The sequence below is a fragment of the Cnephaeus nilssonii genome, assembly GCF_951640355.1.
Source record: "Cnephaeus nilssonii genome assembly, chromosome: 18".
Lineage (NCBI taxonomy): Eukaryota > Metazoa > Chordata > Mammalia > Chiroptera > Vespertilionidae > Cnephaeus > Cnephaeus nilssonii.
The window spans coordinates 33,398,744-33,415,839 of NC_137089.1; the positions used below are offsets into that span (position 1 = coordinate 33,398,744).

The window sequence follows — 17,096 nt, forward strand, 5'->3', positions numbered from 1 at the left end:
GCCCCCTTAGCCCTTTTACACTTATTCCTGTTGGAAACTGTAGCAGTCACTTTATGTTTCTCGGAACTGTAATCACACCCCCACTTCCGGTTTCCATCAAATTGAGGTCATCCAGCCCTAGCAGGTTTGGCTCAGTGGATAAGAGGGACAGGCTTTCAGACTGAAGGATCCGGGTTCAATCCCAGTCAAGGGCACATGCCCAGGTTGTGGGCTCGATCCCTAGTAGGGGGTGTGCAGGAGGCAGCCAATCAATGATCATCATTGATGTTTCTATCTCTCTCTCCCTCTCCCTTCCCCTCTGAAATCAATAAAAATATTTAAAAACAAACAAAATGAGGTTGTCCATGTGAGAATGGTAATTTATTTTGGTTGAACTATCCACATCATCACCCTGGGGGAAAAGAAACATTAGTTCTATCTTACCACTGCCTACATTTTAAAAAGAAATGTGAATTAACTATTCCATGTGGGAACTAATTTTTCCTGTTTGGATATAAATCCGTTCCATATTAGTCCAATTACCAGATATACATACACAACCATAGCCAATGTGTGATGACAATTATTTTCCCAGAAAAACCTGATTCTTTCCTAAACTCTACTAAAACAGCATGTTACATGATACTAAATGCTTTCCTGGACCACTCCTCACGAAAATTTATTTTACAATAAAATATCAAATGTATTCTTATAATGCCAACTTCTAAATATGTGGGCATTATCCCATGTGAAAAGTAAATTAGCATAAATCACTAGAATGCACTCTTAGTGACACTAATGTCCCCTCTTGACTTTTGCAGGCTCTGAAATGCAGCCCTGGATTCCCTGTTACAAAGCAGAGTGGTGAAAATCAGCCTCCCCACCCTCCACCCCCACTGTGGTCAAAAGAACTATATTGGTGAAAAAGCTAACGTTTATTATTAATAAACTAAAATACCAGACCACTATCAGATTAATGAAACAGGAAAACTAATAAGTACTTAAAACTTTTCCTTGGGTATAAATCCTTATAATGGTACAAATTAACAATATGCAATGTACAGTGTAAAATTCCAAAGTATCAATTTAAGCTACCTTTTCTAAACTTAAGGAATATAGTCAATAATTTTTCAATACTTTTGACATGACCAATACTGAGCTAATAATGTAAGCCAGAGTTATCATATTCAGTATCTGAAGGAAATAGTATAGATATGAAAGAAGGCCCAGCACTTGGAAAACAGGAGATTAACAGAGAAGCCCCTATGCATTGAAGAATAGAGAGAGAAGTCAAGAAAATGCAATGTTCTAAAAATTAAAGGAGCAGTTTTGGGAAGGAAGGCAGGAACAAAGGTTTGGAATGAGGACACGACTGAATTAAGTTAGTGACTAAATGTCCCATAAGGGTCTCCGAATTAGTTTTACAAGCAGTTCCAGAGGTGGTCACATTGCAGTGATGAGAAACCACAGGTGGAAAGGTGAGCACAACCCAGAGTTCTCATGAGGACCGCTCTTAACTCCTTAGAAGAAAAGTGATCATACAAGTATTTTCCTAAGATTCTCCGGGGGGGTGGGGGGGGGAGATGAGGGGAAGGGGAGTAATAAGATTTTGAAGAGTTTCATCTATGTTCCTATGCACTGAAGGCTAGAGGCTAGAGGACACGAAGCATACCTATAGCAAAAAGAAACTGAGTCAGTGAGGAAGGGGAGAAATGATGAGCACAGAAGGAGTGGACACATGGGAAAAGGTTGACTTTGGAAACCAGGAGATGCCACATGTGAAAAAATGACCAATGAGAGAGGAAACAATGATTCAAATAATTATAGGAGTAAATGCCATACAGTGTAAGGAAAGGAAGATAATGGAAGCCAAGCCAGGGTTGACTACCTTGGTAAAGGAGAAAGCAAAATCACCTCCACAGAGGATGGAAGATGGACAAGCGTGGAGGGTTTTGAATACCCACTGAAGAGAAGAACTGGCACAGCCGAGAGCACCTCACAGAGGTTAACTCGGGTAAATCTACAACAGCTCTTTGCCAACAACAGCGCGAAGCCCACTGGTGGAGAAGGGGTCAGAGGTGACCCAGGGCTGATGACAGCATGAAGAGGGGGGAAATTTACAAATTTGGGGAAGTAGAGAAGTGGCCCCAGAGAAAAGCACAAGGCGTGTATACAAGACTTTGCTTTTATATTAATTCCTAATTCTAGGCAAAATTAATCTTTTATCATTTGTAACTGTGGTTGATGTGGAGTCTCTTTACAGGGTCAACAATCAACAAGTGCACCCTATTTTTCCAGGGGGAAAATAGGAACAATCCCATCAAAAATAAAATTCATGATAATACAATTAACTCCTTAAAAATAATTTCCAAGTAGTATGGAGAACATTATATCAATTAGAGACTGACAAGGAATTCTGTAATCTATTTGGGTAAGAGTTCTTTTATGGATAGAATATATTTCAATTGAAAGCAGTCAAAGAAGCACTAGGATGTGGCTACACTCAAAGAGAATGTAAAAAAAAAAAAAAATCACCATGTTGTTTACTTCCTTTTTGTCCTGTATGTTTATTCTGACGGTTTCTAAGTGACTACTGTTGACTATTTGGGAAAAAAAAGGTCTAATATTTCTTCCCTTAGAACATGAAGGAGTTGCCTAAAGGTAATATTATTTTGGCAATAGTCTCAGTGCCACATACCCTACCCACATTTTCAAAGTGAAATGTCCTGTATGAAATTACAATGCTCAATCATCAAGCCAATGGTTGGACCTGGGCACACACTCATGCGATAGATATAATTTTAGAAGACTAGTTCCATTCCAGAAACCCAAGTAGCTACTGCAGAATTTCAGAGAGTTGGCCACAGAATTCGCAGGCTGGGTATCATTGTATACTTAGGTCATTTCAGTCACTCCCACAGCCCCTGTGAGTCGCTTTGATCCTTGGCTTCTCATCTTCCTCCTCCCCATACTAATTTACTTCAACATTGACTAAAGAGAGCACAAAAAAGGTCCAAACACCTCAGTAAAGGTCCCGTGAACTGGGGAGACTGTTGCTCTGGAACGGATGTCTACTTTTGATAAAATGCGTATCACTACACCAATTTCCTTTATATTTTTAAATAGCTGGGACATCTACGTTATCACAGACATTTTTTTTAAAAAAGAAGCTGTAAACCTCCCAACCTTCTATGATAAGTAGGGAAGGGAGGGTTAGAACATAACAGAGCTGAAAGACTAGATTTAGAAAGGGATTACAGCCAGAGTTTGAATAAAGATAAAATGCAGATTCAAATACAAATGAAATATCAGGAAGATCACCTGAAGACCTAGTTAGCATAGGTCAGTTTGTATGAACTTCAAAAGGTCATTTGTCCTAAAAAAATATGTCCAATAATTGTTTCATTTTAAACTGATTTAAAAAAGAAAAAAAGAAACACCAAAATGTTTTATTATACAACTAGAGGCCCGGTGCATGAAATTCGTGCACTGGGGGGGGGGCGGTCCCCATCCCAGATTGTGCCCTCTCACAGTCCAGGACCCCTCACTCCTTATCACCCACCTGCTCACTGCTCCTTAGTGCCGCTGCAGAGACAGGAGAGGCTCCCACCACCGCTGCTGCTGCACTCGCCAGCCGTGAGCCCAGCTTCTGGCTGAGTGGTGCTCCCCCTGTAGGAGCACACTGACCATCAGGAGGTAGCTCCTGCATTGAGCATCTGCCCCGATGGTCAGTGCACATCATAGCGACTAGTCGTGCTGCCGTTCGGTCGATTTGCATATTAGGCTTTTATTATATAGGATGGGTGACTACTGAGGTTCTCACTCACCAGGACTAACCCCAGCAAATCCTATCTAATAAAGCGGGAATATGCTAATTGACCATCACACCCTCACAAATATGGTGGCGCCCACAGCCAATAAGGAAGGAATATGCTAATTGACTGTCATGCCCTCAAAGATGGTGGTGCCCACAGCCATAAGATGGCAGCGCCCAGTCCCCTCAGGCCTGATGGGGCGCCTGCCTCCGGAGTCCCCCAGTCCCCTCAGCCCCCCAGCCGCCCAAGGCCGGCCCAAGGTACAGGCAAGCCTCAGATGGCGGCTGCCCAGCCAACACCCGAGGCGCAGGCAAGTCTCGGATGACGGCTGCCCAGCCGCCCAGGGCTGCCCGAGGTTCAGGTAACCAGGGCCAGCCGAGGCTTGCGTTGCCAGCAGTGGCAGCAGCAGAGGTGTGATGGGGGCGTCACCTTCCCCTGATCACCGGGTCCCTCCCACCCCTGAGGGCTCCCGGACTGTGAGAGGGGGCAGGCTGGGCTGAGGGACCTCCCCTCCAGTGCATGAATTTTCATGCACCGGGCCTCTAGTATTTAATAAGCATTGTATGTTAGGCTCAGCTTGGAAGAGAGATTCAAATGAAATCTAAGACCTGATTCCTAACTGCAAGGAGTTCACAGTTTGTTTAGCTAATAACTATTCCTGTGTAGTAGGTGGTTAACTCAACAAATAACCAAGGCAGGGAATTTTGCACACTGTTCCGTCAATCAATTTGCGGTGATAGTCTGAGTCCCTGAATTTCATTAAAAACCTCCAATTATGCACTGTGACCAAAGAAAATCCCACAGCCCCACAGCAGAAAATGTCTTACTTGTTTTATAAACCAGAATCTCATTCAGATAGAGTCACGGAGTATGAATCCCAAAAAGGTGTAACTGCCGACTGCACAAATTAAGAATAACTGTCTATGCCTATATCTGCTTTTGATAATTCTTCCAAGTTATAAACATCAGGACAGACAAGGAAACATTTTGCTCAGTGTAGCTAATGATAAAGGAAAACAAGCCAGAACTCAAGCAGAAAAAGGTTTCTTACATGTGTGGACACAGCTCTGAGACAGGGGGCCAGTTTCCAGAACACAGAGTGGAGCACGAGATGAAAGGCGGGCTCCCCGCATCCCACCATGTCCCAGGCTCTGCCTGAGTCTCACGGCAGCAAGCTGGCAGCCAGGCCTCGAAATGGAATCACTTAGATCAGCACGAAGGCGGGCTCCCCGCATCCCACCATGTCCCAGGCTCTGCCTGAGTCTCACGGCAGCAAGTTGGCAGCCAGGCCTCGAAATGGAATCACTTAGATCAGCACGGAGAAGCCACATCTCCAACTCAACACCCACCACTCATGACCCAGGGGAAATCAGGGCTGAAAGAAGCTGAAGCACCGAAAATAAACCCCCCGAGGGCCACTGCCTCGCGTCTGCGCCAAAGTCCAGGAAGCCCAGTGCCTTTCAGTTGGACAAACAGCAGGGCGTGTGAAGAAGTGAGAGGGCCGCCCTGAGGAGACGCTGCATTTGAATACGGAGCATGTTCCACAAAGTTCCTGTGGCTGTTTCAAAACAGGAATAGCGGAGAACTACAGCACCACTCAAAATTCCATAAATAAATATTCCAATGTACAGAATACAATTTTTGCCTTTTAAAGTAAGTTCCTCAGTTTAAGCTGGGGAAATAGATTATGAAACAGAAAATTATACAATAAATCCTTAGACGATTAAGAATTATAGCACACGTAGGGCGTCCTAAAAATGTAGACACAATTTGAATAGTTATTAATTCCAATAGGTTAAATCTGAAAACAAGGAAACATCAATTGAGCTACCAGCTGTTAAAGGGCGTCTACATTTTGGTGGGGGCACCCTGTATAATAAGTAAAATATAAGTGAGGCCATTTTGATCAGCTTCAAAATTCTCTATACCAGTTTTGCAAACAACTCTTTTCTCTCACCAAAATACGCCTGTGGCACAAGTTGAAGGAGTCACAGAAGTCAGGGGTTCAGCAGCTACCTGGATTCTACCTTCCTCTGTGGCTTTCAAAGGAGCTGATTAAAGGGAGACTAAATAAGCAGCCAATTATGATCTCCCACCCTTATTTTTCACTTACAAAAATGAAGCATAATTAATTTCTGTACATAAAATACGTGTTAGTATCATGCAAAAAAGAAAAGTCTGTTAAGAAATTAATGATTCCAAATATTTTTAAATACACACATTTAATTATTTACTTCTTATACACTGTTCAAACATCTTACAGAGTTAGTAGTAATGAAGCATTTAAGAAATAAGACTGCTTTAAAAAACACACCCTCAGACATTTGGCTAAGTAGATTTCATTAAGAGTGAGGCCTAAGAAAGAATGCTTTTGAACTTAAACCTAACGAACTTTAATATTTCAGTCATATTCGGAGTGGAAGACCCATTCAGTATGGGCAAAAACTGCATAAACTTTCAGAAAGGACATTATTTAATCTTACTCATTAGTTCCTGAATATTAACATCCCAAAGTCAGAAGCTGTAGACCACGCGTGTCAAACTCATGGCCAGCTGGCCGCATGCCTTGTTGATTTGGCCCGTGTTAGCCTTCGAGTTTGGCATGCTTGCTTCAGACTGCCAGAAACATTCACGGAATAAAAGATATCCCCTGAAGAATTAGGGAAGACAGACTAGAGTTTCAATAGCCATTTAAGTTTTAGGAGAGCACTGTCAACATCCAACTTGTGTATCCACTTCCAAAAGTAACGGTACACTAATGCTTTCTTTAAAGAAAATATAAAATCAGCTAACTGACAGTATTCCCTGACACATGCAAGTGGTGAGCGGATGGGGAGGCTACTGCGCTTCCTGTGTTCTAATTTGAGACTCACGTTCAGGCTATCATTTTAGAATGATTTCTATCAAAGACACTAAATTTGTCATAGTCCCCTCTGGAAAAAAAAAAAAAAAAGGGTGTGTGTGTGAATAATCCATTTACTGAAAGAATTTTGCTTAAATATGAAAATGAATATTTGAAAAGCAAAAAACTTCATATTATACCTAAGCCAAAGTTGATAGCCAATTAATAAAGTAATACAGGAAAAAATGGAAAAAGACTTATAAAATGAATAATTTTAATATGGACAATATTACTTAAGATAATACTCACATTTTCCTACTTGTGTAAAATACCGCCTTTTAAAAATATGCAAATTAGTTTCTCTAGATGTATATTTGGAAATGAGATTAAAATAAATTTTGCTTTCATACACAGAAATAGTCAGACATACTACTATCTGAATATATAATTTAACTAGCCTAAGGCCAAAACATGGGGTTATTTTCAAATTATTTTAAAAGCACCATTGAAACAGAATTTTACATTGAAGTTGGCATTAACCTATGTGACAAATCAGTTACCCTAGATCAATTACAACTGAAAAAATCAGGGTTTTTAAGAACCATCATTTTACACATCAGTCATGTTAAAGATCAACAGAGAAGCATTTATTTATGAATCATGCTAGAAATATTCTGATAATCAAGTCCATTATAATCATCTTCATTGATAGCATGTTAGAAAGACAAGCATCAAGTGTTAATCACAAACAATTGGCTATTTTTTAAATTTAGTTCAGTGAATACATAAGTGGAAACAAAACAATACAGAAACCAATTATACCACCAAGAACATCATTGTCAATGCACTTTGTAGACAACTACAAGAAGGAGGAATGCCAATTTCTTCACTAGAGTGGGGAAGCCAAGCAAGGGACTAGCAGGAGCTGCACTAGGAAAAAAAAGATGATATAGTTGCCTGATACTGTTGGAGCGCAGCTGCCCCACTGCACGTTAAGTCCTGGGTGAGCAAAGGAAAGAAAGAAAAAGGAGACTGCTTCCGGTTTTCATAAGCCAATGACTTCAGTCCCTGAATCAACGTTACTGGTTAAATAAAGTCAAAACGATACAAGTCGTTCCCTGAACCCCTTCCTTCTGTGACATACCATCAACACCATCTGTGGTTTTACTTTTTTTTTTCACTCCTTTTCCTTCTTCTTCTTCTTCCTCTTCCTCTTCTTCTTCTCCTTCTTCTTGTGCCTCTTCTAGCATTTCAAAAGGAGTCATTATATCATAGAGAAATGAGAGGAAACTACAAAACCAATCTGAACTTTCCTCTGCTAAAATATTAACGACTTCCTCAAGAGAATCAATATTTTCATTACTGCCATCATTGGTCAGGCCTACATAAGAATAAAGGAGGAGAGAGAGAGAGAAAACAAGGAGAGCAGTTAGGTGGAAAAGAAACTCAGGAAGAGTGATCTCAAAAAGGACGTGCATCATGGTCACAGAGGTTTACAGAAAGGGTATTTTGGAAAAAGAGAAATGGATTAAGATGCACATCTTACAACCAACTCTCAATCATATGAACTAAAGGAAAGGCACAATTTGACCAATCCTCACCATTCCTACCAGCCCCTAATCAGGCTTGCCTTTCTCTACTCAGAGAATCTAGAGCTGAAAAACACAAAATTGTAGCAGCCAACATTGACTACTGTCAGTGGGAAGAGTGAATCATAGTAGTATGAGGGTAAAAAGACAAATACTGCAAGACTCCAGATTTGCTCATTTACCAACCTGATATTATCGAGAGTTGAGTATACACTTACTTATTTACATAAACAGTCATTGAAAACAGGAAGGTTCATTTCCTCAAACTTTCCCCTTCCGGATTGAAGTTTACTTGAGAAGCTCAGATAATTAACTTAATTTTTAACACTATTAAATATGTTAGTTCTGTAATGCTCTGGCTACTGACACATGGTCCTTTAATTTTGGCCAATAATAAAAGTTAGTTATTAATAATAATTCACTCTGCCTACCAATATGAAATTTGATCAATGGCCTTAGCTAATCACTTACAATAAGAGCATTCCAAAATTCTGTCCCCAGGAGCCAATGCCAGTTCTTTGTCTGTGAAGAACTGGCATTGGGTAGAAAAGGTCTCTCTACTCCAAAGTTACCAATATTGCCAAGCTCTAGATAGCAAGGCCTATAATTTTGAGAAGAGAAAAAAAACAACACATGGTGGAGGTTTCTGGCTGTAAAAAAATGTAAATATCTGTGACTTTAGAGGTGAAATTATAACCAGCTAATTTAGTATTTCAAGCTTCAACAAACAGAATTTGTCCATGTAACATAATTACCAGCAATCAAGAGAGGCAGGTAAGGGATAATAAATAATAAGATAACTAGTATAAATATTAGAGTGAATTTCCCCCACTTTAACCCATAGAAAAACTATAGCATGCCATTCTTCATGCATTCAGGGAAGAGGGGGCCACACATTGCATTTGGTGTTTACTTTCGACAAACCTAGAATGTTTTTTCACTGAATTTAACCGTTGACAAGGGCTATGAACAGAGGCGATCTATATTCCCGCCCAAGTCTCTGTGCGATTAACATTGCTTCTTCTTTCCTTAAAGCACCATAGCTGTGTGTTTACAATAAACATTTTTTCTCTCTCCAATTTTCCAACGTAAGTCCTTCTAAGTATCAAATATAAACTATAAACCTTGACTGCCCTTCACTATGATAGGCTGAACTGTATAACAAATATGCAAAGGGATTTAAACAAAACTATTTATCCAACTATGCAACTTTCCTGTGATTCTTAAGACAAGAGTATTCGTCTGAAGAGAAAGTGAAAAAATTCTGGGTATACAATTCCTTCACCGTCAAGAGCAGGCCCGAACCAAAGAGCAGGTGGGAATGCCTTTGCATGGACACTATCCAGTTCTTTCCTCTCTTCAGCTCACTCGTGCATCCCTTCCAGTCTATACGTGTTTACCAAGGCTTCCCTTTAGTACTCCAACCATACCTGATAGGGTACCAGCTAGGCACGAGTCACAAGACAGAAGGCCAATGATGTAATCCTTCAGTGGGATTACTTTCAGAATATTTACTCTTATCACTTAATCCTTGGATCAAATTGCTATCAATTTTGTATGGAAAACAAATTCTCATAGAATACTTTCCCTAACAACATAGTTTTCAATTATCCAAACCAAAATCAAGGATACTTTATTTTAGAAAATTCTGACCACAAGAGTCGGAAACTGTAAACTAGAGCAGGCGTAGAATATTTTCAAAGCAGGAAGGGGCATGGCCAGAAACAAGGAAATAATAAAATGAACAATGGCTATTGGTCTTGATTTACTCACACATATTTCACTTTCTTTATATTTAACGAGAAAAAACAAAACTCAAAATGTTATCCAATTGATAAGATTTAGGTATTTGCAGATTTAAGAATACAGAAATACTTATGAAATAAATGCCAAGACTAATAAAGTTCAACTATCTCAGCTATTACTACCGCTACCATGCCAAGCTCTTCCCTAATCTCCAACTTCCTACTTCTGTCCTTCCCCTGGACACCCTCGCCTTAAGCCAGAGCCCTTCCCCTTGAGCTGCCTCTCCAGTGAGAATGCTCTCAGGAAGTTGGACTTTTCTTGAGGTCTTTGCTCACTGCATTTGCTACCCTCGTAACTTCTCCCTAAGCATACAGAGCAATGATGGCTCTGCACCCCAAGAATTCCACCAGGTTCTTTCTTTGCAACCACCTGCCAGTAAGAGGGGGGGCACAACTAAACTATAATAACCTCACAAACTAAGAAAGAACTTGAGTCATAAAATTCAATTCTGGTCAAGGTTGCATTTCATACAGAGAATTCAAACACCATAGCAATAAGGTCACAGGACATAAGTGAGCCAAAGAGCTCGCCTATGATTTGTTTATCTTTCCTGAAGCTACAAGCCAACTGCGAATTAGTACACCTACAGGGCAAAATGGTTTATCTGCACCTTTGTGTACTCAGTAGTGTAATTACCAATGAACTCACATTCACCAAATTTGGTTCCACCTCCGAATATATAATTCTTGTTAAAAAAAACACACACACAGAAGTTATAATTTGCCCATATCATATATGTCTATCTGCAAATGACAATGTTCATTAACAATTCATTAACTTGTTAATGGTTACTTAAAATCCTTGCAGTCTAAATGTAACACTAAAAATCAAGCTATTAATGTAAGTTTGCTTTGTAAATCAGTGTTTTATAGAAAAATAACATATTTAATTCTAATAGCTGACATTTCCTATCTGACAGACCAGATAGCTCATTTAAAGCCAAAAGAATCAATATAATATACATGAAAAGTAATATTTCTAAAATTGAGGCACCTTGGCCCACATTAAGTTATTTTTAAAATTAAAAAGCTTTACTATTCAGGATCCATTATTTAAAGTAAAGTAATAAAATGGAGTAATAACACTTAGCAACTCAGCATCATTCTGACATGTTAAATTCCATATAACTTTATTTATTTTGCATACCAAGGATTAGTCTCCTGAGACTCATTATATTTATATAAACTCAAATTTAGCTATGTAATGATGGAATTACATAGAAGATTTCATTAAGGTTAAGACAGGAAGAGAAATTTCATAGATAGGAGCTTCCACTGTTAAGTAGCAAACATAATTCCCCCTGAGCAATAATAAAATGTAAAGTAAAATTAAGAAGTTATAATACATGTAATCACAACTAAACCCTTTTTTCATATTTAGAACTTACTGTTTTATAGGAAGTTAAGATAAATCTACTGAAAACAGTTTCATTAGTTACAGATGTGGTATCCTCCCATTTTTTTCATGCCCATGAAACATATATAAAATTGGGTCTAAGGAAAGGAAATGATACAGCTTAATAAGCAGAAAAATATGTATTTCCCAGGCCAGATTATAGGAAATTTGCATATTAAACCAGTACCACTCTTTCTAATAAAACAGCGTTTTAAAACAAATGAGAGAATATCACATATTTATTTATTAGAAGAACATGTCAATGATAAAGACAGGTAACTCTGGTGATAGAAAAAGAAGGGCTCAAGACTTCCAAAATAAAGAAACCTGGCCAAGAACCACTAGATCATATTTTTTAAATATGCACATCACATTTTAAGATGTTTACTATTACTTTTTTATTTCAAAATGAATTTATGTAATCTTTTAAAAGTTTAGATTTTCAAATGGGAGTGGATTATATCAACTGGTGCTAAAAAATGCTGTAATTACCATATTTGAAAACAGACTAACACATTATATATTTAAATGGTAAGTTCAGACTATAAAGTGTTTTAAATCTGAAAAAAACATATCAAGTTGTTATACTTATTAAAAGTATATCTATAAGAGCTTTATGCTATCCATTTATAAAAGTAAATAAAAATGTGAGTCCATGAAAAAATAATTAAACCTTTTAACATTTCAGCAACAGTGAAAGACATGATTTAAGTGGGAAATAATGGGAGGATAAGGACACATATGTAATAACTTAATCAATAAAGAAATTTAAAAAAAAGAGAAAGTATCTTCCATAAAATGTATACAATTGACATAGATATAATCAAGGCAAAAATATTCCTTTCTTCCCAGTATTTTACCAACACTAACAAAAAGTAAATGTCTACTTGCCTAATAAAACTTTGGCATCATCCACATCAAAATCTCCATCACCATCAGCATCATAGACTCCTAGTTTTCCTACAAGAGGGGAAGAAAGATAGATATGGGAACAAAAGGAAAAACAATCTTAATAAGGTAATACCACCACTATTGCCTTCCTGCACATCAACCATCAATGTTACCGATCAATGCAATTCTTTGCTCTTTTTATCCCGAAAAGCAGTGCTACATTAACATCTTACCTAAAAATGATGGGCAATTCACTTAGAGATTCAGGAAATGTTTGCCTAACAAATCTACAACATGTAACTGAGATAATATTCCTTAAAGGTTTCACAATACCCTGATGTAATCATCTCAGAATGTTTAAAAATTACAGTGCTGCAAATATTTTAGGTAAAGATTTCAACATATATAAGGAATAATATTGATCCATTTCTAACAATCACATGAAATTTAATGTTCCCAAATTATGAAGTTCCACCATCAATTTTCAAAACAAAAGGAACACACACCAAGCCTCAAATACAGATTAAATGTAATTCACATCGAGTATAAGTACTCAAAATAAGAGGACAATTAACTTTATATTTTACTATAATCACTTACAACAGAAATATCATGAATCAATCTTTTTTAAAAAGACCTCTGAAAATAAAGCATGTAATAAAACCGGCTTCCTAAAATCACAAAGAAACTTACCGTTATCCTACTTAAAAATTTAATTAGCACTGGCCATCTACTACTACAAAAAAAAAAAAAAAAAAAAGGCTTAAAACAAAGAATCTGAGAAGACAATACTACCAGAGACTTTTATTCATCAAGAACAGTAAATAGGCATTTTAAGACTTCAATAAAGCTTTATCATCTAGGAGCACTGTTATACTTAATTACCATTTCAAATGAGTCAAATACATTTAATTCTTTAAAAAGCATCCGACAATCAACATGATTGATAAATCACCAATCGACAGTGGCTATGAAAAGATATATTAATGTACAGCAATATTTTAAACAACATTCACAAATATAGCATGAACACTAAAAAAGCAGTGGGCAGCACCGTTACCACTTCCTTAAGAAAAAGTAGATTAAAACATAGCATAAGAACAGGCAGAACTTTTGGAGTAGAGCAGCTATGGCTAATCTTTACCCTCCCAGAGCCCTTGTTCTACTCAGGAAAAGAGTAAGCTTGCTATGTGAAAGTCTGGCTTAGACAGCACACACATTAAAAATGACAGGTATAATAAAGGAGAGCTATGAATTCTATAAGCTAAGAAAATGGAAAGCACTGACCTGCAGGTCGAGGCTACAGAGCTCAAACATTAGAAACATGAAAAATATTTTAATTTCTGACGACCTTAAAAAGAGAAACTGGTCCTTTGTTGGGGGAGTACATGAGACTTGGTTGGAAAGTTGTAAGGAGGACATTCTGAGAAAAGCGAAGTGTGCCAAAGGCCACCTGCCCTGTTTATTGGAATTCTGACTTAGGGGAGACTAAGGGGAGTGTTGAAGGTGGTGCCCCTAATTATTCCTTGAGCTTTCCAAACAAGTCTGTGCACATGCAGACCCCTGGGTGTTTACTGGAATCCTTAAGCTTAAATCTTTGGGTGTCCTTGCTTAAAGGACACTACAAACACATGTGCCCTCCCAAGATAATTAACCCTACTGATTGTATCTTAAAGATAAACTTCATCTCATTCTGCTGCTACAATAAAAGCCTAACAAGACAGGCAATCGAGGCTGCCCGGTTCCTTTAGCTAGGCAGTCCCTTAGCCCTCTCTTTCACAGCAAATGTTGTGTCGGAGTAATCCATTCATCTCAGGGTCTGCTGGTCAGCCCCGGCACCACTTACATTCTCTGATGCAGGTGATAGCTGAATTGGAAGAATAAGGATAAGATTTTAGAGACCAACACAAGTGGACTGAAAATGCATCTCCAATAGCCTACCTTGAAGTACCTCCGATAAGTTATAACGGAAGTCCTTTGCTTTGGCTGCATGCATGTAAAAACACAGAAATTGTTACTTGTGCTCAATGTACAAATATCTGCAATCTCATCTTCTGTAACAGACTTCCTCTCCTCTAGCAACATATGATTATAGTTTGGAATACTTTTGTTTTCTGAAGTCAACAAAAGCACAGATTACACAGAAGGTTGTCTGTACACTAAAATACTTCTTCTGTTAGTCCATCAATTCATCCAGAAATTGCTTCAATGAAAGGCAGATTACATGCAAGAATGTTTGGTTATTCTTTGCCTTTAAGCCCCCAGATAAAGGGCTATAATCTAATAAGTAAAGCAGTACAAGAGGGTCTATGAAAGGGAGGGGATTTTCCACACAATACTGTGCATACAGAGAAGTGTGGATTTTGTTCAATGACAGGATCCACATCTTTCCCTGAGCATTTAAAGAGGAAGAGCATTTATTCACAACAGCCAGAAAGTGGAAACAGTTCTACTGTCCATCACTGATGAATGGAAAAGCAAGATGTGGCATATCCATACAATGGAATATTATTCAGCCATAAAGATGGAGTATTAAATCTTGAGGACATTATGCTAAGTGCAAAAGGCAGACACAGAAGGCCACATACTGTATGATTCCATTTATATGAACTGTCCAGAATTGGAAAATCCACAGACACAGACAGTGTATTAGCATTTTCCAGGAGAGAAAAGGAGTGGGGAATTGGGTGTTTGGGGGGGGGGGGGGGGGGGGAGGGTGATGGAATTATTCTGGAAATAGATAATGATGAGGATAGCACAAAATGATGAATATATTAAAAGTCAGTGAACTGTTGATTTTCAAGTATTTATGATATTGAATGTTGTTACATGAATTTCATCTGAAATTTCATAAAAAGACTTGGTGAGGTTAAAAAAAAAAAAAAGTATGACTCCAAAATGACAAAGAATCATTAATGCAAACAATCATGAAAAATGGCAGTCATTATGGGGGGAGAAAAAGAAAAAGGAAGGGAAGGAGGATAACTATCAAAAACAACATGTCAACTTCCTCAAAACAGCACAATGACCATAGCTGTGTGTCACACACACACACTTCCACAACAAAGACAAATGCTCTCTAAGGCAAGTTCTTGTGAATTATATGTTTATGATCCATTAATGGATCCTTAAGTAAATTCAGTGGCTCATACCAGTATTTTTAAAATTCATAATATAACAAAATAGAATAGAAATTATAGAGTACTGCTTGTAGTGAGAGTACCTACTGTTGGATAAGACTTTCCTATGTGATATATGTACAATCTAAAGCCTTTTTTTAAAACTATAGATCATGTTCAAAGAAGCTGAAAAGCCAGTTTCCAAGGTAACCTGATAACATCCTTTTTTCTACTGAGAACGGAAAGGCTACAGAAATTAACATTGGGAAAAGAAGCTGATAAATCTTTACAATGACTAAGGGATGTCATTTACACTCTGACAAATTCACATAAGAAATGATATCAAAATTCTTACCTAAAACTTCCTCATAATCAACAAGTTCAAACCAGATGACAGCGACGGATGTCCAGACCCCCAGCAGTGCAATGACCATAAACCAAGTGAAGAATGAACTTCCGGAAAGCACTCCTTTCCTTCCATTCTTGTGTCCTCCGTGCTTTGTGTCTGTTTAAGAATGAAATGATGGACAATGTCATTATGTAAGAAAACACTTAATCAAACACCTCTTTTCACTGAGTTATGTCTCCAGTAATTTCAAGTACTAACAATTTCCTAGTCATTTCATTTCAAAACTAGTTTCAACTTAAATTCTCCAAACATATTACACAAAATAAAAATTTTGGAAATTAAAGATTCTGCTTAGACTCCACACCACATATGCAAAGCCCTAGCTTCTAAGTAATGAAAGAAATAAATGACGAATGGGCTATTTTAAAAAATAAAGTATCATATAATATGTCTATTCCTTCCAAATTTTTTATCCAAACTACCTAAATATTACCTCCTTCAAAGCTCACAGCATTATCAACAATTTAATGAAATCGTAGAGAAATGTACCAAATCCTCTTCTGCCCCTTTTAATTTCTGTACAATCTTAAAAACTGGGGAGAGGGGGGCGGCCAGGGGGAGGTCAATGGGGGAAAAAGGAGACTTATGTAATACTTTAAACAATAAAGCATTTAAATTAAAAAAAATAATAAAGATACAATAAAAAATCTCTGGCAACTGTCACAGGAAATATCTCTCCCCAGAACCACTCTCCATTCTTAGCCAAAGAGGGACAGAAGGAGGAAGGAAACAATTGACAGGAACCGAGATCAGGGAAGAAGAGAAGCAAAACAGTACAATCCAGCCCTCTTGCTTCCGAGACCCTGGGATCTTCGGAAACAGGAAGGGGCTCATTCACAACTGGTCTCAATGCAGGAAACAGCTTTGTAAACTGCCGTCCCCCAAAAGTGTCATTTGTCACATTTGACATGTTTAGTATACCTTTTATCCCCCTGGAACTATTCTTCTTGCAGCCAAAAATAAACAAAAACAATAAAAGTCAAGTGATATTAATAGAAAACAGTTAGAACCATCCTTAAAAGGGAAGACCATAATATTCAAGTTTCTCTTTGGAAGGAGCACGTATGGTAAATATTATGTAAACTAGCGTTCCCGTTGCAGGAAAAATCCTGCAATAGGGTTTCCTGCTGCACTCTACCCCGCCCCGCCTCTGCTCCTCCCTTGTCCCCCGGACGCCTTCTCCGCCAGCCTGCCCCGCTCTCCTTCCTTCTCCCCCGGCCCCACCTCCGCTCCTCCCTTGTCCCCCGGCCC

At 38.3% G+C, this 17,096-nt stretch overlaps 1 protein-coding gene across 1 annotated transcript in view; it reads right to left on the minus strand.

The window, feature by feature from the left end:
• Window positions 1-17,096, minus strand: part of ASPH (aspartate beta-hydroxylase) — a 166,209-nt gene that overhangs the window by 116,245 nt on the left and 32,868 nt on the right. The window contains exons 2-3 of the mRNA XM_079796054.1: window positions 15,792-15,941; window positions 12,318-12,386 (exon numbers count right to left, since the gene is read on the minus strand). Of these exons, the coding sequence (XP_079652180.1) occupies window positions 12,318-12,386; window positions 15,792-15,941 (219 nt within the window). The remainder of the gene's footprint in view (window positions 1-12,317; window positions 12,387-15,791; window positions 15,942-17,096) is intronic.